The 25,651-nt window shown below is 22.1% G+C and overlaps 2 protein-coding genes across 3 annotated transcripts in view; one reads left to right on the top strand and one right to left on the bottom strand.

Moving 5' to 3' along the window:
• The window catches only part of LOC122504583 (carboxylesterase 5A), a 30,285-nt gene extending 12,648 nt beyond the window's left edge, over nt 1–17,637 (top strand). For both annotated transcript variants that reach the window (XM_043615757.1, XM_043615758.1), the window contains exons 3-4: nt 11,544–11,653; nt 15,423–17,637. In XM_043615757.1, the coding sequence (XP_043471692.1) occupies nt 11,544–11,653; nt 15,423–16,748 (1,436 nt within the window). In that variant the 3' untranslated portion in view covers nt 16,749–17,637. The remainder of the gene's footprint in view (nt 1–11,543; nt 11,654–15,422) is intronic.
• Nucleotides 17,638–18,324: 687 nt separating this feature from the next.
• Nucleotides 18,325–25,221, bottom strand: LOC122504582 (ras-related protein Rap1). The gene is made up of 3 exons (XM_043615755.1): nt 24,904–25,221; nt 22,964–23,245; nt 18,325–19,194 (listed from the first exon to the last, which is right to left on the bottom strand). The coding sequence occupies exons 1-3, from the start codon at nt 25,084–25,086 to the stop codon at nt 19,105–19,107; spliced, it is 555 nt and encodes a 184-aa protein (XP_043471690.1). The 5' UTR covers nt 25,087–25,221; the 3' UTR covers nt 18,325–19,104.
• Nucleotides 25,222–25,651: the final 430 nt, after the last annotated feature.

Below are 25,651 nucleotides of genomic sequence, written 5' to 3'. Positions count from 1 at the left end.
ACTTTATAATAGTCGCGACATATATAAACAATTTTCTTTGATTCGCGTGAACAATTTTGAGTCATATTCCGAAAAAAAAAATTCTTGGAAAAAAAATTGCATTTCTCAGTAGAAATAAAAAGTAGGCCAACTGGAAATAAAATAAAAATGCAGGATTCAAATAGCTCGATATATATGACTATAATATGTATATGTAGAGAAATTTAAATATACGCACGAAAAATGATTTAATATTTTCTTATTATCGATTGAAAACAAATTTTAGATATATTTTTTCTACAATTTTCGAAGAAGAAAAAATTATTAGACTCTAGTTTTTTTTTTAATAAAAAGAAAAATTTATTGAACTATAAATTCTTTGTATAGAAAATTTAAATGAATCTTTATATAATAAATAATGAAAATAATATAAATAAAAAATAATAGAATAATCAATAATAATAATGATAAAAATAATAATAATATATTATAATAATTTTCCTGAACTTTTGAACGTTCAACTCAACGAAATTTTTTAAAAGTATATATTCAAAAATTAATATAATAGAATGAACAATCAACGAAATTAATTGATTATTGAAAAACATTAATTCTATATAGAATTCTTAATTAAAAGTATGAAAAGTTCAAATTTTCAAAGATTTGAATTTGAAATTAATTTTTAAATCAATATTTACTAGAAAATTCTACGAGAATTCAATTATATTATTTAACTATAAAAATAAATATTTTATTAAACAATTGAATGCTTCTTAAAATTGAATTTTCATAAAGAATTTTACCAACAAATTTTTAAATAATTGAATTCTCTTGACAAATTTTAATAAAATTTTCAAGAATAATTGCATTTTTCAAGAAATTTGATAAACATTTTATTAATAAAATAATTGAAATTCTGACAAGAATTTTATTAAAAGTTTTGAAAATAATTAAAATTTTGCCAAGAATTTTATTAAAATTTTTGAAAATAATTAAATTTCTGAGAAGAATTTTACTACTTTTGAAAATTATTTAATTTCTGCAATTATTTTTGTAATTTTTTTAAATCTTAGTTTTTTTTATATTTTTAATTAAACTCATATTATTAAAATTGAAATTTTACAAAATTTTAAATAAAAATCTTTTACAGTTCATCTGCTTATAAAAATTGTAAACGCAATTCTTTTAAAATTGAATTAAAATCCTAAAATTTTTAACGTTCAAATGAATGAAATTTTTTTTGTTTAAACATTTCAAAAATTTATAATTATAATAAAATTAAATGTCAAAGAAATTAAATAATTACTTCGCGTTAATTTTCTTTTTTTGATTATCGATAGCAGAAAATTCCTAATTTTCTTTCATCGTAAATTTTTTAAGAAAGTTTTAAGAAAAAAAAATGTAATACTTCCTAGTTTCTTTTGTTATTAAAAAAAGTATTTATTGATCTATAAATTCGCAAAAGTATTGATTTTTTTTTCTCTCCATAATTATTATGATGAAAAAGAAAATGATTTGTAGAGAAATTTCTCAAATGGATTCAAAAGAAAAGCCAATTTCCTCCTCTCTTTTCTGATGGCAAGTTACAATTTGAAATTCAAGGCAAGAAATAAGTTACAGCTAATAATTCACACTGTTGGAAAGAGATGAAGGCAAGAATTAGAATGATTGCCAGAGGTGTGTCGAAAGGTGCCATGTCAGAAGCTCTTCAAGCCATTAAGAAAAATGAAAGTACCTGGCACTACCAAGAGGGTTCATTTATACATATATATATATATTTTTTTTTATAAATTTACCATTAATTATCATAAATAATATAGTTGACATTGAGATAAATTTTATTCTGAAGAATGACAAAAGAAATGACGTACTCAACAATACGAATCCGAATCGAACTCAAGTGATTAATCAAAGAAATGTTCCGTAAAAAATGAGTGATAAAATTAAAAAGAATTTTTTTTTTCTTTTTCCTTTATATTTGTACTTCTATTTGTTTTCACAACTAAAATTTATTTTACCAATTCGCTCTAAATTTTAATTGGTTTTTACCAATTAAAATTTAGAGCGAATGTTTACTAATTTGAATTAGTAATTGACTTTTTCTTTCGATTTTCGATTTAGTAAATTTTACTAATAAATAGTAATTTCTACTATTCACTAGAAATTTTACTAATAAACAGGAATTTCTACTAATCACTGGTGAAATTTACTAATAAATAATAATTTCTACTACTAACTAGTAAATTTTACTAAAAAATAGTAATATCTACTAATTTACTAGTAAATTTTACTATTAAATAGTAATTCCTACTAATTTACTAGTAAAATTGTTTAATTCAATAGCAAAAAGTCAGTCACTAATGAATAGAATTTAATTAAATTGAATAAATTTATGGTCTTTTGACCGAAGGGTAAAAAATAAATAAATAAAATTTAAAATTACCTTTAAACTTAAAATGAATAAATTATACTTTGAATGGAATTGAAATTTGAATTTTAAAACGATTTAACAGCATGTGACTGTTACAGAAATCAATGTTAATTTTTTCGACCACTTTTCTCTCAAAATATTAAATAAATTAAGCTAGTTTTTTGTGAATAACTCTAAAATATAATAAAGAAGAGCAGTGATGTGCAAAAGGTTTAATAATTCTAAAATAAATTATAAAAAATACTTTGAAATCGGAAAAGACGAGAAATTGATTAAAAGTGATTTTGAGAACTGATAATTTTAAAGTTATTTTTTAATAAATAATTTTAAAAATATTAAAACTTTTTCACATCACTGCCCTTCTTTATGATATTTTAGAGTTATTCACAAAAAACTAGCTTAATTTATTTAATATTTTAAGAGAAAAGTGGTCGAAAAAATTAACATTGAATTCTGTAACAATCACATGCTGTTAAACTGAGATAAATTAACATTTTTTATTAATTAAAATAAAAAATATATTAACATTTTTTGATTAATAAATGCTTCAAAGAAACAATAGAAGGATTTAAATAAATAATATAGATTTAATTAGAATTAAAATGAATTTAAATTTCGTCATTTTTTACTAAAACTTTGATAATAATTTTTTAGTAAAATTTTTATAAAAAACTGCCACTAATTCACTTTAGTAAGAATATTACTAATTCCTGGTAATTTATCATTAAAATTTTAGTAAGAATTTTTTTTTACTAATTTTTAGTCATTTTTCATTCAAATTTTAGTAAAAAACTGAGTTAATAATTAACTTTAATACCAAATTTTTATTAATTTTTATACATTTTTAAAAAAAAACTTTAGTAGGAATGCTTTACAAATTTCCAGTCATTTTTCCCTACAATTTTAATAAAAGTTTTTTTCTTTACTAATTTTTAGTCATTTTTCATTCAAATTTCAGTAAAAAACTTAGTTAATAATTAACTTTAATAAAAAATGTTAACTAATTTTTATACATTTTTCATTAAAACTTTAGTAGGAATTCTTTCCTAATTTCCAGTCATTTTTCTCTTCAAATTTAATAAGAATTTTTTTTTATTAATTTTTAATTATTTTTTACTAAAATTTTAGTAAAAAAAACTGAGTTATTAATTAAATTTAATATAAATTTTTAATAATTTTTATACATTTTTCATTAAAACTTTAGGAGAAATTCTTTACTAATTTCCAGACATTTTTCACTAAAATTTTAATAAAAAACAAAAAATTCACTTTAGTAAAAATTTTTATTAACTTTTAGTTATTTTTCATTAAAACTTTACTGAAAAAAATAGTAATTTAAACAAAATGGTAGAATTTTACTAATTTTTAGTCATTTTCCACTATAACTTCATTACAAAACTTAAGCCACTTATTTATTGTAGTAACATCTTTTAATAATTTTCATTCGTTTTTCCCTATAACTTTAGTAAGAATTTTTTTTCTCATTTTCAGTCATTTGTCCACTAAAATTTTAGTAAAAAACTTAGTTAATAATTAACTTTATTAATAAGCATTTTTTTTACTAATTCTTATACATTTTTCATTAAGACTTTTGTAGGAATTCCTTACTAATTTCCAGTCATTTTTTACTAAAACTTAAAAAAAACTAGGTCACGAATTCACTTTAGTAAAATTTTTTACTAATTTTTGTCATTTTTCTATAAAATTTTAGTAACAAAAAAAATAAAAAATTATAATTAGTAAACAAAATAGTAATATTTTACTAATTCTCAGTCATTTTTCACTAAAACGTTAGTAAAAAAACAACCTCAAATTTAATATAATAAAAATTCTTACAAATTCTTGGTCTTTTTCCCCTAAAACTTTAGATAGAATTCTTGCCTAATTTTCAATTATTTTTCACTAAAATTTTATTAAAAGACTGTGCCACTAATTCACTGTAGTAAAATTTTTTAATATTTTTCAATCATTTTTCACTAAAACTTTTGTAAAAATTCTTTACTAATTGTCAGTAATTTTTTAATAAAAATTTAGTAAAAATTTAATAATTAATTTAATTAATTTAATTTAGTAACTTCAGTAAAAATCTTTACTAATTTTTAGTCATTTTGTATAAAAACTGAAGCAAAAAAAAAAATATAACTACTAAACAAAATAGTAATTTTTAGGAAAATATTACTATTTTGTTTGATAATTACGATTTTTTTTGCTAGAAAACAATATATTTGAATAAAATCTGTGTTATACAGTGAATCAAACATTATTTTTGAATTAAACATCATAATTTTGATTCAATACGATATAAAGTTTGATTCAATAAAAATTTATTTAATTTATTTATTTAATTCAATTATAAAATATGTTTAATTCAAACGCATATTTTCTTGGTTGGCAACTTAATTTTGAATTTAAAAAAATTTATTTTCAATGTAACGTGATTTAATATTAATTTAATATTTTAATTTTAATTAATTTATTAAGGAAAAGAAAAAACATTTTTCAATTTTTTCCAGGTAATTCAGATTTAGATAGGAAACAAAATATGAAAAAGATAGAAAATAATAAAAAAAAATGGCAAAAAAAGGTGATCAAATTTTAATTAGCAGATGAAAAGTGAAGAAATAACAAACTGTGATACCTGTTACAAATAAATTTTCCGTCTCAATCAGTAAAAAATTATCCTTGATGCGTTTGTCGAAAGACAATTCAAACCTTTAAATTTCTAACCATGAAAATACATTTTCCTAAAAATCATTGTCAGAATAAAGAGAAAAAAAACAAGAAAAATTGCAGTGCAATTGAAAAGTAACCTAGGTCTGGGTTTTTTTTATGACCTTCAGGGGGGTTGCGAGATGGAAAAAAAATAAAGGAGGAAAAAAGTAGGAAATTTCACAATGGGCAATGGGACACAAGAAGAATCAGGGGGTTAATCACGCATTGGAACCCTACGTTACCAGGTCGATATTATAAGTAGTAACAGAAAACAGTAACTGGTGCACGCGGTGGCACGCGATTTTCTAGACTCCACACAGGGAATAGATGTCGAGATACGGGACACCAGTCACGAAAGTCCTCCGTTTTACCATTCTTCATTTACTTTTGTTAAATTCAAAGAGAGAAAAAGAGAGAGAGAGAGAGAGAGAGAGAGCAAGTCCAATAGATTTCAAAGCATATGTAAAATATGTCCATTCTAATCTCTAAAAGACAAAGCTTCTATAATCATATTAGCTCTAGAAAATCTACAAAACTCTAGACTCAGATAAATAATGGTAATTTAAAATATCAGCTCAATCTGGCCATTATTTCTCATCTTCCGGAGGTCAAGGTTAAATCCCACACAAATTAAGGTCACAATTTCAAAAAGGAAAAAAAAATAGGGAAAATAATAATTTATTTTTCCTCCTAAATTGTGCTGTGATCATTAACTGGTTTTTTGTCGTTAAAATTAATATCCATGATATAGACATACGAAATTTTTTTTTTTTTAGTAAAATTCTTTGTAATGTACCCAGAGAAAAATTTTATTTCAACCAAATATAAATTATAATTTACTTGAGTTAAATAAAAGTATATTTGTCACAAACACCTACTGAATATTATTTATTTGTTTCGAAAAAAAAAATTTATTCGGCACAAATAAAATTTTTATTTCAATCAAATAATGTTTTATCTGCACATTTTAAACCAAATAAAGTTTTATTTAAACCAAGTAAAATTTTATTTAAATTAAATATAATTTACTTGAGTTAAATAAAAGTATATTTGTCTCAAAAACCTACTGAAAATTATTTATTTGTTTAGAATAAAAAAATTATTTGGCACAAATCGAATTTTTATTTTAATCAAATAAAGGTTTATTTGAACATTTTAAACCAAATAAAGTTTTATTTAAACCATGTAAAATTTTATTTAAACCAAATAAAGATTTCCTGATTTAAACCAAATCAAATTTATTTGCAACAAATAAAAAGTTCAATTGGCTCTGAGTTAAGTATATATCTTATTTTTTCTTGTAAAGTTATGTTTTTGTATAAAAAAATTCGTAGAATTTAAAATAAAACTCATTTAATTTGAATATTTCAGAGCAGCATTATTTTTTCTTTTTCTCTTTAGAGCAAGTATTTATGAATTGTTTGTAAATTCTTTCTAATAATTTCAGAACTCATACAAGAACTCATAGCAATTTAGATATTCAAACCTCATAAAAATCTAAATTTTCTAAACATTTATTTTTTCAAAAATTTCAAAGTTTATTTGGATTTCCATTTTAGAGTGAAATAACATTTTTTTTAGTAAAAAATAAAAAAATAAAATAATTATTTATTCTTATTAGAACTCATAGAACTTTAAACAGCACTCATAAAATTTGAAATTTTCCGGGCAGCAAAAATTTTCTTTTTAGAGCAGAATTTTTTTTGGTCTTTAGAATTATTTATAAACTCTTTCTAATAATTGTCAAACTCATATATAAGAACTCATAGCAATTGAGGTAATCAAAGCTCATAAAACTCTCAATTAAAAAAATTTTATTTTTTCAAAAATTTCGAAGTGAATTTGGATGTTTATTTTAAAATAAAAAGTCATTTTTTGGTCATAAAAAAAAAGTTGAATAACTAAATAATTTATAAATGTCTTTGTAATTACAGAATTTTTAATTTTATTAATTTCAAAATGTGGAGCATAATTTTTGAATTTTCAGTTTAGTGCAAAATATCATTTTTTAAAGAATAAAATAATAGTCAATCGTTAAACAAATATTTGAATAATAAAAAAAAAAATAATTGTAAAACTTTTTATAATAATCAGATTTTATTTAAAAACTCATAAAATTTAAAATTTTAATAAACACAAAATAAACAGGAAATTTTTCAATTTTACAGCAAAATACAATTTTTTGTAGAATAAATTAATTGTTACATAAATATTTGATAAAAAATAGTTAATTAATTAATAATATCTAATAATAAAAAACAAAAAAATAATAAAAAAAGTTAAATTATAGTAAAATGTATACATGTAAATACTTTTATATTTAACTTCTGGAAAAATAAAATTTTAGAATTCTATGAGGTTTGATGATCTACATTTCTATGAGTTATTGCAATTATTAAATAAAAAATATCGCTGTCCCGAAATTTTCAAATTCTATGCGTTTTAATAAGAATGAATAGTAATTTTATTATTCTATTATTTTTTTATTACCAAAAAAGTGACTTGTTACACTACAATAAAAATCCAAAGATTCTTTAAAATTTTTAAAAAAAGAATTTTTTAATTTATAGTTAGAGCAAACTTCCATTTTTTTAGAACAAAATAATTGATGAATAAACATCTAAATAAAAAAATAATTATTTGTAAAACACTTCACAGAAGAATAATAATCAGAATCCTATTTAAAATTCATAAAATTTAAATCAGAACTCACGGAATTGTAAATTTTTGCAAAATTCAAATACAGCATCTTTTTCTCATTTTTTCTTTAAAGAAAAATATTTCTAGAAAAATGTCATAAAATTATTGTTAAAACTCTTTGGAATAATAATGAAAACTAATCAGAAAATTAAAAAAAAAAATTTTTGATTTTAAAAACTCTATTAGTTTGACACAATAATTTTAAAGTTCTAAATTTTGAAAATTTCAAAGTGCAGAATTTGATATAATTTATTTATTTATTTAAATTCAGATATTTTTAATATCATAACTTTTACCAAAAAAAAGTGCATTTTTACGTGATTATTCAATTTTTTCGGTGATTAAATAATCTAGAGGAAAAGATTTACCGAGGCGAACATAATAATTGTAAAAAGTTTCGTTCCGCAGACAAAAATTAAGACTGAAGTAAACTTTCAAAAGTTTTTATAATTCAATCTACGAAAATTCAACTTTCAAGTCCTAGATATCGAACTAAGAATGCAATTTTAATTTGCACCTAGAAAAATATTTTTATTTCAAAACAAACACAATTTCATTGTCCAAAGAATTTTCTTTCCCAAATTATAAATCTGACAAATATATTATTTTATGTATTTTTATTATAATAATATATAAAAAATAAGTATAATAATAAATAAAAAAATTTACAGAAACTTTTTGTTAATTAAAAGTCCTTTTTTTTGAATATTTACTTTAAATACGAGAATAAATATTTTTTTCAATTTATAGTAACTATTCAAAAAAAGACTTTTAATTATTAAAAAGTTTCTGAAAATTTTAACTGTTTTTTTTTTCTTATTAATTTTACTTGAATTTTTTACGAAAAACGAAATTCGCCTGGAACAGCGATAAGTTTGTCTAGAATAGCGAAAGTCCTAACTGAAATAACTAAAAATTTTGCTAATATAATAAAATCTGCAGCTGATCCATGTAAAATTTTTTGTCTGTGTTCTTAGCTGATTTTTTTCGTCCATTATATTTTTCTAATAAGAAAAATTTCACCTGGAAAAGTTAAAATATTTACAAAAATTCCAAAAATACACAAAAGTACACTTTTTCTCCCTTATGAGAAATAAAAAATTCTTTTCTAAATTTACCTTTTTTTCTTTGCTATATAACAAAGATTCAAACTGTATCTGTTTTGATATAAAAAAGTGAAATGCCTGCTCTCGCCGGGAGGCAACTTCTCAATACCATTTTTCCTCGACTCGCGAAAATTCTCATGAATTTTAAATCAAAAAACCAACATAAATATACAAGAAAACTAATCAATCAATTTGATTTAAGTATCCTTCAAGAAGAAGAATTATTATTCATTTTGAATTCCGGCTGAGTCATAGTTTATTCAAGCGAAGGTTTTCTCCAGTTACTTTTCTAATTTCTTGTTATACATAGTTGAATAATAAGGACAAAAGTGGCGATTTTAAGTGGCCTAGTGGCTTATCGTTTCATGTCACGTTTCCTATATTATGATTTCAGTTTAAAATTGCATTAAGAAAACGAGAGGCGAAAAAAAACAACACCTTAGTTTAATTAATCAAATATTTCAACTCTAACTCAAGATTAAATCAATCAAAAATTTCTTTCCATTCGAGTAAATCATAATTTTTCTGCAATTCAACGAAAAATTTATTCAATTTAATTTATTGCTTTTAATTTGCGGCAAACGAATGTTTGGCTAATTTAATTAAATGTAATCTAAAATTTAATCCAATTCAATACGAATTTTTATTCTAAAAACTGAATAAAAAAAAATTCTTAAAATTTTGAACGACAATATTTTTTATTTTAATTTTTTTCTTTTGTACAAAAAAATTATTTTGTACATTAAACAAATTAATTTTGAACTAAGTGTTTAATTTTAATTATTTTTCGTTTTTAGATAGTATTTTTTTTACAAATATTTAATCAGAAAAAAAATTCGTTCATTTCAACTTTCAAATGATTTTTGAAAATTATAATGATTCAAATGATTTTTTTCAATTGTCAAAGAAAATATGAATAATTTAATTTTTTTATTAGTTGGTAAAATAATTAATAATTGAGTAAAATTAATAATATTTCATTAATTAAAACAATAATATTTTATTAATTATTGTTATTAATTGTTAATGATAATATTTAATTAATTTATAATTAAGAATTCAGGAAATAAAAGATTTTAAACAAAAAATATTGTTTTTTGCGTAAAAAATATTTTTAATTCTGAAAATAAAAAATTTTATGCAAAAACTATTTGAAATTCTGAAAATATTGAATTTTAAACAAAAAGTATTTTCAAATTCAAAAAATAAAAAAATTTTTAGTTAAAAATATTATTTTCTGCACAAAAATATTTCAATTTCAGAAAATAACAAAATTTAAGCAAAAATATTATTTTCTGCGCAAAAAAAATTTTAAATTCAGAAAATAATCAATTTACATAAAAAAATATTGTTCTCTGACCCAAAAATATTTAAAATTCAGCAAATAATCAATTTGCATAAAAAAATATTGTTTTCTGAACAAAAAATATTTCAAATTCAGAAACTAAAAAATTTTATATAAAAAATATTTTCAAATTCAGAAAATAAAAAAATTCTAAGCAAAAAATATTATTTTCGGCGCAAAAATATTTCAAATTAAGAAAATAACAAAATTTAAGTAAAAAATATTGTTTTCTGAGCCAAAAATATTTGAAATTTAGAAAATAATCAATTTGCATAAAAAATATTGTTTTCTGAACAAAAAATATTTCAAATTCAGAAACTAAAAAATTTTATACAAAAAATATTTTCAAATTCAGAAAATAAAAGAATTTCAAGCAAAAAATATTATTAGTAAAAAATATTGTTTTCTGTGCAAAAAATATTTGTAATTGAGAAAATAATCAATTTACATAAAAAAATATTGTTTTCTGAAAAAAAAAAATTCCAAATTTGGAAAATAAAAAATTTTAAACAAAAAATATTTTAAATTCAGAAAATAAACAATTTTAAATAAAAAATATTGTTCTCAGAACAAAAAATTTTTTCAAATTCAGAAAATAAATTTTAAAACAAATAATATTTTCAAATTCATCAGAAAATAAAAAAATTTTGAGCAAAAAATATTATTTTCTACGCAAAAAATATTTTAAATTTAGAAGATAAAAAATTTTAAACAACAAATATTTTAAATTCTAAAAATAACAAATTTTATGCATAAAATATTTTTTTCTGCGCAAAAAATATTTGAAATTCAGAAAATAATCAATTTTACATAAAAAAAAAATATTGTTTTCTGAACAAAAAATATTTCAAATTCAGAAACTAAAAAATTTGAGCAGAAATGATTATTTTCTGCGCAAATAATATTTTAAATTTAAAGATAAAAAATTTTAAACAGAAAATATTATTTTCTGCGCAATAAATATTTTTTTTCCCTCCTTTGATTATAAACGTTGTATAGACATCACCCTCGCTGACATTTCATGAATTTAATGAACTTAATATTTAATTAATACAATAAAAAATGTTTTTATTAATTCATAAAATTAATATTTAATAAATTCAACAAAATTATTAAAAAAATTAATATTACTTAATTAATTTGATGAAATTAATATTCAATGATATTAATAAATTAAGATATTAATAAAATTAATAATATCTAATTAATGAAAAAAAACCTAATAAAATTTAATCAATTCAATAAAATTAACAATATTTAATTAATTCAGGAAATCGACCTCCCGATGGATGGCCAGTGATCGTGTGGTTTCACAGTGGAGATTTTAATACGGGAACGCCGGCAATTTGGGATGCATCGGTCTTCGTCACCAAGCAAAAGGTCAAGATCACAATACTTAATTCTTTCATGGTCTTATTTTTTTGGAGTTTACAATGAACTCTTGTTGAATGTCGATTACATGTCATTAAGTATAAAAAAATTACAAAGGGCATGTCAATGCATTTCGAACGATATGCAAGGTCACCGTCTGACCTTGTAGTCAACATCTCGCGAATATTTCCACGACACACGAAATAGTTTCTTGTTAATCAAACCTATCGACTTTTTTGCTGATTGAATTTTATTTTTAGTTTTTTACCCTGTTAGACTATCTTTCTTTTATTTCAATTTCTCTCAAAAGTTTTTCCATTTCTTATTCTCGCATATTTACTTATTTCTATTCAAATATTTTTTTCTCCTGTATAGTAAACGGAAGTAGAATTTCGTTTGGAATTATTCTTTTTCTTTCTGTATTTTAGCCTTGAAATTTATTTTTTTTTCGAAATGAAAAATTTTTACTTGAAAAAAATAATGTTGGAATTAAAAGTAAAGAAATTTTTTAATGTGAAATTCTTTGAAAAAAATTTTAATTAAAAGAAAGGAAAAACATTTCCTTCCCTTAATTTTTAACTAAATTAAAAAAAAAAATTTATTTGATTTGTCTAAAAGATTTTCTACAGTTTCCTAAGTTGAAAAAATATTTCTCTAGTCCCTGTAATTTTTTTCTTTTTTCTTAATTCTATATTTATATAATTATATTTTTTAATTCTCGCAATTTTTTTCTTCTTTTTTAATTCTATATTTATATACATTGCAATGACGAGAGAATAACAAAGTTACTTTGAAGTAGGGCACACGGACTATTAAGAAAAAAAAAAGAAAGGAAGTCAGTGAACGCATTTACAACAGATTGCATAAACTGAATATAAGAGGTATTACATGCCTCATTTATGTTAATCTTTTCCAAGCAATTTCAATTAGCATCAGAAATGAAGAAAAGCAGTAAAATAAAAAAAAAATTAATTCAAATCTTCAACTACTGATATAAAAAAACACAAATAAAAATAAATTAAATAGTCAATTTTTTACAATTTAAAAATTATCCCCTAAAAAAATCTCCTTCCCTTAATGGAGAGATTATTTAAATTCGTAATACTAATGTATTTTTTAACACAACTTTTCTTTAATCTAATTTTCTGATCTTTTCATAATTCTTTATTTATACACATGCTTTATTTAACGCTATATTTTTTAATTAAAAAAATTTTTTTTTCTTGTTTTTCGATTTTTTATATTTTTATTTTGTTTGTTTTTTCTTCAATCAGTAGAAAAGTCGAATTTTGATTCTTAATATTCCATCATTAACTATTTGTGTCAACTAAATTATATAATTAATATAATAATTTATTCTTAATAATAATTCTTTAATAATAAAATTCTATGTAATGTCTCCATTTTCAAAGATAACATTTTCGTTTAAAAAAATGTTATGATTTCTGTAACTTTCATAATAATAAATCTGAAATTTAATTAAAATTATATTGAAAATAATTGAATTCATTCGAAAAAGTCAATAAAAATATTTTAAATAATTAAATTTCTGAGAAAAATTTAATTATTTCTGAAAATAATTCAATTTTTCAAAAAATTTTTACTAAAATCTGTAAAAATAATTGAATTTTTGCAAAGAATTTTATTTATTTATGAAAATAATTAAAATATTCTTAAAAATTTATCATAACTTTTGAAAACGATTAAATTCCTGCGAACAATTTTATTTTTTATACAAATAATTGAATTATTATAAAGAAATTTATGAAAATATTTTAAATCATTGAATTTCTGTGAAGAATTTTATTATTTGTGAAAATAATTGAATTATTGTAAAGAATTTTTAAAAAGTTTTCAAAAAGAATTGAATTATTATAAAGAATTTGATCAAAACTTTCTAAAATAATTGAATTATTTCAAAGCATTTAATTAAAATATTTGAAATAATTGAATTTCTGCGAAGAATTTAATTAATTCTGAAAATAATTCAATTTTTCAAAATATTTCACTAAAATCAGTAAAAATAATTGAATTTTTGCAAAGAATTTTATTTATTTATGAAAATAATTGAATTATTGTAAAGAATTTTTTTTTATATTTTTAAAAAGAATTGAATTATTATAAAGAATTTAATCACAACTTTCTAAAATAATTGAATTATTTCAAAGCATTTAATTAAAATATTTTAAGTAATTGAATTCCTCTGAAGAATTTTTTTATTTAAGAAAAGAATTGAATTTTTCCGAAGAATTTTATTATAATTATCTGGAAATATTTAAAATACTATTAATATTATGATATTATAAAATTCTTTAAAAGAAATTGAATTATTTTGAAGAATTTTAATTAAATTTCTAAAAATAATTGAATTCTTGCAAACAATTTTATTATTTATGAAAATAATTCAAATATTATAAAAATTTTATCTAATTTTTAAAAAAAAATTAAATTCCTGCTAACAACTTTATTATTTATAAAAATAATTGAATTATTATAAATAATTTTATCAAAATATTTGAAATAATTGAATTTATTCGAAGAATTTTAATAAAATAATTTAAGTAATTTAATTCCTCTGAAGAATTTTTTTAAAAAATTATACTAAAATTTTTTTTAAAAAATTCATTAAAATCTCTCAAAATTATTGAATTTCTGCGAAAAATTTTATTATATCTGAACATACATGAAATACTATTAAATAATTGAATTCTTTCGAAGAATTTCATTTAGATTTCTAAAAATAATTGAATTCTTGCAAAAAAATGTTATTATTTATAAAAATAATTGAAATATTATAAAAATTTTATCTAATTTTTTGAAAACAATTAAATTCCTGCTAACAACTTTATTATTTATAAAAATAATTGAATTATTATAAATAATTTTATTAAAATATTTCAAAAATAATTGAATTTCTACAAAGAATTTTATTAAAATATTTTAAATAATTTAATTCCTCTAAAGAATTTTTTTAATTTTAAAAATAATTGAATTTTTTTAAAGAATTATATTAAAATTTTTGACAATTATTAAATTTTTTTAAAAAAATTCATAAAAACCTCTCAAAATTATTGAATTTTTGCGAAAAATTGTATTATTTCTGAAAATAATTCAAATATTATCAAAATTCTTAAAAATAATTGAAATCTTGCAAAAAATTTTATTATTTTAAAAAATAATTTAATAATAAAAATTTTGTTATTTATCAAAGTAATTGAATTTCTGTGAACAATTTTATTGAAATCTTCGAAAAGATTTGAATTGTTTCGAAAAATTTTATTAACATTTTTGAAAATAATAAATAATACCTAATAATTAATTAGTTAATTAGTAAGGAAATCTTTTTAAATTTTGAATCTAAAATTATGCAAAATAGGAAACGCATATTGGAAAATAAAAATTTTCTAAAGTGAAATAATAATAATATCTAATAAACTAATTACTGCTTTTCGCGCGTGTTTCATTTACTAGTCATTTAATAATAAATTTTGTTTAATTATTATTATTTAACAATCAAAATTATTTAAGAATAATTATTTAGTTATAAAAATTCATGTTCCTAAAGTTCTGAACGTTCAAGTAAGCGAAATTTATTTTCTTCTTCTTTAAATTAAAGTTTTGTGTCATAAAAAAAATTAATTATAAATTTTCTAAATATTAGTTTCTAATTTTTTGTACAAAACATATTTTTAAAGAAAAATATTTTCTTTATTTGAGCATTCAAAACTTGTATTTCATAAATTAATTCGTAATTTCATGGAAATATTAAAATTCACAGGTAATAGTCGTGACGGTGGCCTATCGCCTGAACGTTTTCGGCTTCTTCACAACAATGGATGGCGAGGCACCCGGAAATTATGGAATGCGTGACCAGATAGCGGCTCTCGATTGGGTGAAAAGCAACATAGAATTATTCGATGGATCATCATCAAACATCGTGATCATTGGTCATAGCGCCGGAGCAATAAGCGTGGGCCTACACATTCTAAGTCCCTTGAGTCGTGGTAAATTCACAAAGGCAATAATCATCAGTGGCGATGCAATTGGCTCAGTTCGTACACCCGATCAGGAAGCGTCGGTGGTCGATTTTATAACCGAGAAATTCGGTTGCAATCGTTATCCAACCACCGACCTCATGGTGTGTCTTCGTCGACAGAGAGATCAGGATTTATTGGATTTCCTCAAAGACATCGAAACCTGGGGTCCCATTATTGACATCGACACAAACAATTCATCCGATCCATTTCTGCCCAAAGATCCAAAGGAATTAATAGAGACCGGCAGTTTCACCGCAGTTCCCATCATCACCGGTTTCACGAATAACGAACAAGCTCTGAGTTACATCGAATCAATTGGCAGTGAAAATGTCGACGGTCGATTGAATTCAAATAAATTTGAAGAAATGATCAGATACGATATCGAGAATGAAATTGGATTACCAGATGAGAATGATACTTGTCAATCGAAACCGGAAATTGTCTCCGAAGCTGTTTTATTCTACTACAAACCACATCCACCAACCAAGGATCAAACGGTTTTACGAGATCGTTTCCTCGACATGCAAACTGAGAAGAAATACGCCGCTGGTTTAACATTCCTTGCGGGTAAAATAGCAAAACAAGAGGAGGCCTATGTTTATCGTTTTGATTATCGTCCGAAAACGGAAGTTGTCTCACGTGACGTTCCAAAATGGGCCGGAGTACCGCACATGTTCGAGCTTCCATTTATCTGGGGTCTTCCCTACTCGATAAGCACGAATATCCAATGGAATCCGGCCGATAAGAAAATGGCCGAGAGTATGATGGCAATGTTGGCGAATTTCGCTCGCACTGGTAATCCATCGTTGCCAACTGTCAAGTGGGATCCTTACACCGAGAGAAATCCCGGACTGTTGATAATTAAGGATATTAAATCCGAAATGAGTGATTCGAAAATCATCGACTATAAGGCATTGTCCTTTTGGAATGATTATTATCCAAGAGTTGTTTACGAAGCGACGCATATTTGCTGCAATATGACAAGTGGATCCTCGAGGCAAATCTCTTCAATCTACGTCAATGGGTTTACTTTTTTTATCTTCAGAATTGTTTCCAGATATTTTTAGTTATTTTTCTGTTCTTTGATTCGTAAAATCGAAAATTAAAATTGAAATTAAAATTGAAACAAAAGCGAAAATAATGAAGACAAATCAGAATATTTAAAGAAGACGGAAGAAATAATCATACAGAAGATGAAATATTTGGTAAACAAAATATTTGATAAACAAAATATTTGGTAAACAAAATATTTAGTAAACAAAATATTTGGTAAACAAAATATTTGGTAACTAAAGTCAAAACAACGTAATTTTTTACAAAATCCTAAAACAATGAAAAAGAAACGAATACAAAGAAGAATTTTACAATCCAATTCTCAACATTTCATCCGGAAAAAAACAATTTTCCATCTAACAAAACAAGTATCAACGATTAAAAGCAAAAATACTTTTCTTAAGCCAAAAAATATTTTCTTCAATTAACAGAAGCTTTCGACTTCTGCTTTTTTAAATTATTTTCCTAAGTTATTGATCTAGAAATGTAAACATTTTTTTTTTCTACACAAAAAAAATTCGAATGGAAAAATATTTTCCCCTCAAAATCGTTGATTAAGAGATAGAAAAAATTGTGAACTCAACTAACGTCGACATTAAGTGAATAGTCTAGTCTTTTTTTGAAAGAAACACGGAGAAAAATACGCTTTACAATAAAGCGAAGGTCAACAAAACGTCGAAGCGAAAGAAAAAAAAACGAAATAATGTAAATAAAGTAATTAATGTGTGTGAAAACTAGAAACAAATAGTTAGTAAAAAATGTGTGAAATGAAAAATAGATAGTAAAGAAATGTGGTTTTTGCAATAGAATCAAGAGTATGAACGAATCATTAAATAACAATATTTCTAAACAATTTTCTATGAAATTATTTCTTTTACTAAAAAAACAAAATCTACAAACTTAAAAATTGTAAATTCGAAATCTGTATAGAAATTTTGAATTTTAAAACAATTTTCAATGGAAAAATTCAAAAAAAAAATCTACAAAAATACACATTAAAAGTGAATTTTCAAATTTGAAATTTGTAGAGGAAAAAAGAAAAAAAAAGTCTTAGTAAATATATTAAAAAAGAGCGTGTGTGATATATGACTATAAGTAAAACTGAATTAAAATTATTAAGTAAAAAAAAATATTTTCAGGTAATTTAAACAGAAATACTTAAATAGTCAATTATTCACGAATTTTGCAGTGTAATGATGCATTTTTATTAGAAAGAGTGTGGTGCTCGCGCGCATTAAACAAGTGAAAAGATCAATTTTCTCTTGCACAATAAAAAAAAAGAACTCTCGTCGAATATCGACGAAGAATCTTCTACAGATTATATATATATTTATATATAGTGTCCAGCTTGATGTGTCACGCAGTACAAATTAAAAATTCGTAGAAAGAATCGTTCTTTTCTGTTCTCCAATTTTCTTTTGCCTAAAAACATTTATTATATTTCAAAAAATGTATAATATATATAGTATTTAAAAAAAACATCATGAAAAGTACTTTCCTGAACATGCCACTATTTTTCAGATCTAAACATCGACGAATCGTATTGTTTTTTTTCTTTTGTTAAAGGGAATAGAGATCAACCGCTTTTAATAACATTTACTCAATTTTTATTATTTTGCTTTTTAATATTTTGAAGAGATATAGAAAAAAAACATATTTTATTTTGAGAAAAACAAACGGTTGAAAACTTATGAATTATTTTGATGCATCGATAATAATAATAATAATGATTAATTAATTAATTAATAATAATAATCATCATCATCAATGTATGTATCGTCTATGTATAATTATTATATTATATATAAGAGAAGTGCGCGGCGAACAATTTTTTTTTCATTGGGGGCTGGTGAGCCAACGCACGCGCACATCCAAACATTTTATTTCTCCTCTTTTTTTTCTCCTAAATATATATAATATTAATTAATCATCTTTTTTTTTTCTTCTTTAATGCAAAACTCCTACAGTGATAATCGAGTGTCTCGGGGGTCGGTTTTAACTTTTTTGTGCGCAGTTGTTTGCGCCTGCCAGATTAAACCACCCCGGGACTAACGTATATACAATAATATTCAACCCTCTCGTTTCATTATTCTCTTATAGTCGTCTATTCTTGCTTTACAGCCATCATACGCTTTTTTTACCCCCTCCCCTCCCGCCCCTCCCAACCCCCCCTCATCAATTGTTATTCATCTTTTAATTCGTTATCAGACCCCTTTTTTACTCTGCTTTGCGGTTTTATTTTATTTTATTTTCTTTCACTAATTATCCTCTTGATTCTTTTTTCATTTTTTTTTTGCATTTACCCTCACCAACCACTGGTATCTCCTTCGGATTATTTCGCGAGAGAATATGGCCTAGGCCATTACTACTTTACAACAGTAGGCACACCGATTTCTTTTTCTGCTTTATTTTTTTCTCCGGCGATTTTTTGTTGATTTGTCGCACCAGGTCGTAGAAGATCTAGAAATAAAAGAATTATACATTAATACGAAGACAAATATATTTTTCTAAAATACTTCTCTAAATACTTTTTCTAAATTCACAAATATTTATTTTAAATAAACAAAAAATTAAAATAAAAAGTACAATAAATAAAAAATAAAACTAAATAAAAATAAAAAGTAAAATAAATAAACAATAAAACTAAATAAAAATTAGAAGAAAATAAATAAAAATACAAATACATTAATTAAAAATTACAAATAAATCTCTATGAGAAAGCAAAATATAAAATTGTTTCTAATAAAAATTAAATAATAGGGACAATAATTAATAAAATCTATAAATAAATAAATAAAATTAGTTATATTTCCAATAAATTAAATAACAGAATTTCAATACCAAGAGAAATATATTTTTTCAATATTATTAAAATCGAAAAATCTGTGTAAGCGGACTAAATACAATAATTTTAAGAAAAATTCCAATAATGAATATTTTTATCAATAAAACTTTATTAACTACCTATTTAATAAATGAAATGAGACGAGTAAAATAAAAATTAGGCAATTAAATGAAAGTCATGTAACGAAATAGAACTCAATTAATTGAAATGTAACTAAATATTAACTGCTTTTAAATTTAATTAATTTGTACAAATTGGTATTTCATGTTTTCGCAGTGGCATTTTCAATTTCACCATGGCAAATGCTTTTAAAAACAAATAAATTATCATTTCAAAAATAAATAAATAAATAAATAGTGATCCTTAAATTTTCACTAATTATTAAAAAAATAAATAAAAAGATATCTAAAATTTTTATTTTTGAAATGCTAAATAAATAATTTTTTAAAAGTATTATTATAAGTATTTGATTTAATACAAAATAAAAATGGGAAAAGATTTTTTAAAAAAATTTAAAAAGTTTAAAGTCTTTTAAATTAGAGTCTTTTATTGAATATTTTTAGTCAGTTTGGTAAAAATATTTGCTTTACAATATAGGCAAATTATTGCATTGCAAAAATGTTTGTTATCTTTCGCATTAACACCAATTAACGACTATTTTTAGTCTTTTTGATCAATCCACTCACTGCATTAAAGTTATTTTTTTAAAATTTAACATCATTGCGACTGACTCTTATATTTCAATATTTGAAAATATTAACATTTTTTATCGGTTATTTGGTTTAGAAAAAAATAAGTAAATCTAAATTTAAAATAACTGTAAATCTTACAAAAGTAAATGTTGAATTAATTTCTTGTTTTACCTTTTCATCACATTTCAAAGTGTTATAAAAAATTTTAAATGATCCACAAAATTTGAACGTTCGAACAAAATATTCATAAATTACCGATTATGAAAAAAATTTTTTAAAAAATATAAATTATCTATAATTTATTTTCTTTCTAGTGACGCAAAATTATTGCAATCAAAATTGAATTTGAAGAAGAAATACATAAGTTTCGTTTCTTTGAAAGTTCAGAAGTTTAGAATAATTCATTTTAATGGTAATTTAGGTAATAATTTTTTAAAATAAACATTCTCCATGAAACACCAATTTTTTGTCCAAATTCTACATTGCAGGGCTCGAACCAATGAAAGTATTTAAAAATACGGACTTTACGGACTAAAAATGAAAAGTGATCGATTTCTTCATGTTTTATAATAACTAAAGATGACCGAGTGATAAAATCATTATCAATTCAATTATTATATTCAAGAATATTTAACTAAAATTCTTCTTTAAATCGATTATTTTTAATAATTTTCGAAAAAGTTCTTTGACAATTTTCAAATGCATTTGTTTACAATAATCAATTTTAAAAAATTTCAATTATTCGTAAATTCTTCAGTTAAATATATATTAGAAAATAAAAACTTCAAATTCAATTATCATCTAAAATTTTAATTGAAATTCATTTTTAAATCAATTTTTATTAGAAAATTCAACAAGAATTCAATTATTTAAATACAAAAAGTCAAAATTAAATAATGTACTGAATAAATGAATGTTTCTTGAAATTCAATTCTCATAAAGAATTTTATGAACAAATTTTTAAATAATTGAATTCTTTAGACGAATTTTAATAAAATTTTTAAGAATAACTCCATTTTTCGAGAAATTTGATTAAAATTGTATTAAAAATAATTGAAATTCTACGATGAGTTTTATTATTTGTAAAAATAATTGAATTCCTAAGAAAAACTTTATTATTTTTGAACAATATTTCACTTTTGCAAAGAATATTATTACTCTTGAAAATAATTGAATTTCTGCAATAATTTGTAATTTTTCCAAAATTACATTTTTTTTCTTGTTTTTAACTAAAATTCTTCTATAAATGCATTATTTTTAATAATTTTTGAAAAAGTTCTTTGATAATTTTCAAAATTTGTTTACAATTAAATTTTGCAAAATTTCAATTATTCTTGAATTCTTCAATTAAATATACATTACGTATAAAATAAAAACTTCAAATAATTTTGAAAAAAAATCCGCTATTAAACTTTCTCAAAAAAATTAATTCCACAGAATTGTTAGTTAAAAATATGAAAAATTCAAATTTTCAAAGGTTTTAATTTGAAACCTTTTCAAAATTCAATTATTTCGAAAACTTCACGCTATAATGCTTTTAATAATCAATTAAATTTTCTAAAATTTTAACTCAAATCTATTCTTAAATCAGTTTTTATTAGAAAATTCAACGAGAATTCAATTATTTAAATATAAAAATAAATAATTTATTGAATGTTTCTTAAAAATAAATTCCCATAAAGAATTTTATCAATAAATTTTTAAATAATAGAATTATTTTGACGAATTTTAATAAAATTTTTAAAAATAATTACATTTTTCGAGGAATTTGATTAAAATTGTATTAAATATAATTGAAATTTTGCAATGAATTTTATTTTTTGTGAAAATAATTAAATTCCTTAAAGGAGTTTATTATTTACGAAAATAATTGAATCCCTGTAAAAATTTTAGTATTTATGAAAATAATTGAATGATTGCGATAAGAAATTTATAAAAAATTTGTAAATAATTGAATTCCTGTGAAATTTTTATTATTTTATAAAAATAGTTAAAGGTTTGCGTAGAATTTTATTAATTTTTTTAAATAATTGAATTCTTTTGGGAAATTTTATTAAAATAGTAGATATAGAAAATCATTGAATTGAGGAAAATTTTTGAAAACAATTGAAATTTTGTCAAGAATTTTATTAAAATTTTTGAAAATAATTGAATTTTGGAGAGGAATTTAATTATTTCTAAAGATAATTGAAATGTTTTCGAGAATTTAAAAAAATTCTTGAACAAAATTGAATTCCTGCGATTAATTTTATTACTTTTGAAAATAATTGAATTTCTGCAATCATTTGCACCTTCTTCAAAATTCTCCAAATTATATCGTAGAATTTATTAATTTTTCGTACTTTTTTGAAACAGATTACAGACTTTACGGATCTTTTTTAAAAAAAAAGGACTTTTACGGATTTGAAACAAATTTACGGACTTTTTTGGGATTTACAGACCTAGTTCGAGCCCTGTCATTGTCATAAATAATTACAAACATCAATTGAATAATTTCCCTTGGCAGTAAAAAAAAACATTACCAAAAAATAAAATACAATCCTTCCTCAATGAGAAAGCAAAAAAAAAAAAATCAAAAAACCACTTAACCTGATTAATTGCCCACACAAAGATAATTAAAATCGTGCTCTGAATGAAATTAAGAAAAAAAGAAAACTAAGAGAAATTATTGTATTGCATACGATATTCTTACATCAACAACATTAATTTTGGCTTTGGCAGAAGTCTCCATGAAGGCGCAATTGAATTGCCGAGCAAGGTTGACGCCCTGGTCTTTGCCCACTACCCTCTCATCTTCCAAATCACATTTGTTTCCTACCAACACCATTGGCACATCATCTGTGTCTTTTACCCGCAGGATTTGTTCCCTCAAGTCTTGGAGGTCGTTAAACGTTGACTGTGCCGTTATCGAATACACCAATACAAAGCCTTGGCCATTTTTCATATAAAGGTCCCTCATGGCTGTGAATTGTTCCTATCAAAAAAAGAAGAAACATAATTAATGATAAAGTCCCAATTTCCTCTTGATAAAAAAAAAGAAATAAGTAGCTGAGTAAATAATATAAAAAGTGTCTTTCACAATACTTATCCAAGTATGAGAGAATTGCATTAATCTTTTCATTCTTCTTCAATTTTTCTATTTATTTTTACTGTCTCTATTACTACTGTGTCTCGAATTAAATGCTGTCTCTATGAAATAAATTGAATATTTATTTCTACTGTCTCTTTGAAATAAAATTTAAATATTTATTTATACTGTCTCTATGGAATAAATTAAATATTTATTTATACTGTTTCTATTAAATTTAACAATACTTTCGAGGCGGGAAAAAATTATATTAATTACAATTTTTTCCGATTTTCTAAAATTAATTTCAATAACTAAAAATTTCTTTAATTTTTTTTTTATTTTCCCGAGAGTTTTATTGAAAAAATTACAATTTCTCTAAACTTTTCTAAGGGAAATTAAAAATTAAATTTGCTATTTACAGACAGAAGAAATTATTGAACATTGCTCTAGTATTTTCTTCAGTGGAAAATTTATCAAAAAAAAGACAAAATTTTTTAGTTCTGTTTGGAATATTTTTAATTTTATAATTTAATTTTGGCTGAAACTATTAATTTTCTTTTACAAATTTTAATTATTGAATTAATTTATAACTAAACTTCCATATTTAGAAATTTTCGATTTAATGTTCACTTTCAAGAGTTTTGTCTTTGAAAAAAAAAATTTAATTTAATTCTCTAAATATTTGAAAGAAACAATTAAAATTTAATTTGTCATTTACAGTTTGAAAAGTATTATTGAAAATAGCTTCAGAATTTTCTTTGGTGAAAGATTTATTAGAAAGAAACGAAATTATTGAGTTCTAATTAAAGTAGTTTTAATATCTTAATAATCTAATTACGATAATAATTATAAAGCTATAAATATCCTTTTTCTATCAATTTGAATTATTGAATTAATTTAGAATCTAATTTTAATTTAGTTTTTTCCTTCTGTCCAGAGTTTTGTCTCTTGAACAAATAATTTCTTTTCCTAAACTCTTGAAAGGAAAAATTATAATTTAATTTGTGATTTTCAGTAAATAAAATTACTTTTAAAAAATATTTTTACAAATTAATTTCTACAAATTACTTCTTCAAATTAGTTTTACAATTTGTACGATTTACTTTCACAAATTAATTTTTACAAATTACGTTCTCAAATTGGTTTTACAAATCAATTTGTGCGAATTACTTTCACAAATTACTTTTACAAATTAATTTTTACGAATTACGTTTACAAATTACTTTTACAAATTAATTTCTTTAACAAATTTTAATTATCCGATTCATTAAGAACCGGAATATATAAAGAACAATTAAAAAAATAATTAGCCAATTAACGAAAAATGCAAACTATCAGGAAATTTAGAGAGAAAAAATACTAACAACTTCTGTATTCCTCGAAAGTAGTCAATCTAGTGGAGAACAGAAAAAAGTAGATATCAACGTACAAAAAAATGTATTTCTCGTGTCAAACAAGGAGCGATGAGTGAAAAGATTTTTGCAAAGTGTACAATGAAAGTAAAAGAAAAAAAATTTGTAATAAAAAAGGACACGATAAATCAAGTTGAAGTAAAGACTGACCGTTCCGGCTGTGTCTAGAATTTCCAGCATGCATTGCTGCCCATCAACCTCAACTTGCTTACGGTAACTGTCTTCTATGGTTGGATCGTATTTTTCGACGAAAATTCCTTGTACGAATTGGACAGTGAGGGCAGATTTACCAACACCTCCGCTGCCCAGTACCACTATCTTATATTCACGCATCTCTCTCGCTCGCTCTCTCTCTCTTTATTTCTCTTCTTTGTTTTGTCTTATCTAGCTATCTGCTTCTTCGTATCACAGCCAAGGGGTCACCGAATCCGCCACGTCTTGTCCTTTTTCACTTTCAGCGAGATAGATCTGAAAACATTTATCACTTGTTAGAGCAGAAAAAAAACATTTCTCCATTTAATTTAAAACTCTGACGCATGCAAGAACTTTATTTTTTCAAATATAATTGACGAAAATTGGAGGAAGAAAGGAAATAAATAAAATTCAAACTAAAAATAAATTAAATTAGAACTCAAAAAAAAAAAAAAAAAAATCAAATAAATAAAATTCAAACTAAAACTAAATGAAACTAAAAGTATCAAAATGAAAATTTAAAAATAAATACAATGAAAACTAAAAATAAAAAAATTCAAATAATTGTAATGAAAAATAAAAACAAAAAAAGGAAACTGAATAAAATAATTAGAACTAACAATAAATATAAATTTAAAAAAATGAAGAAAATAAAAACTAGAAATAAATAAATAAAAAAGAGAAGTATGAAAATTTCTCCTTGAAC

This window comes from Leptopilina heterotoma, unplaced genomic scaffold (genome assembly GCF_015476425.1).
Source record: "Leptopilina heterotoma isolate Lh14 unplaced genomic scaffold, ASM1547642v1 Lhet_305, whole genome shotgun sequence".
In the NCBI taxonomy this organism is placed as follows: domain Eukaryota; kingdom Metazoa; phylum Arthropoda; class Insecta; order Hymenoptera; family Figitidae; genus Leptopilina; species Leptopilina heterotoma.
Note: the sequence above shows the minus strand (reverse complement) of the source record. Positions and strands in the feature narration are given on the sequence as shown.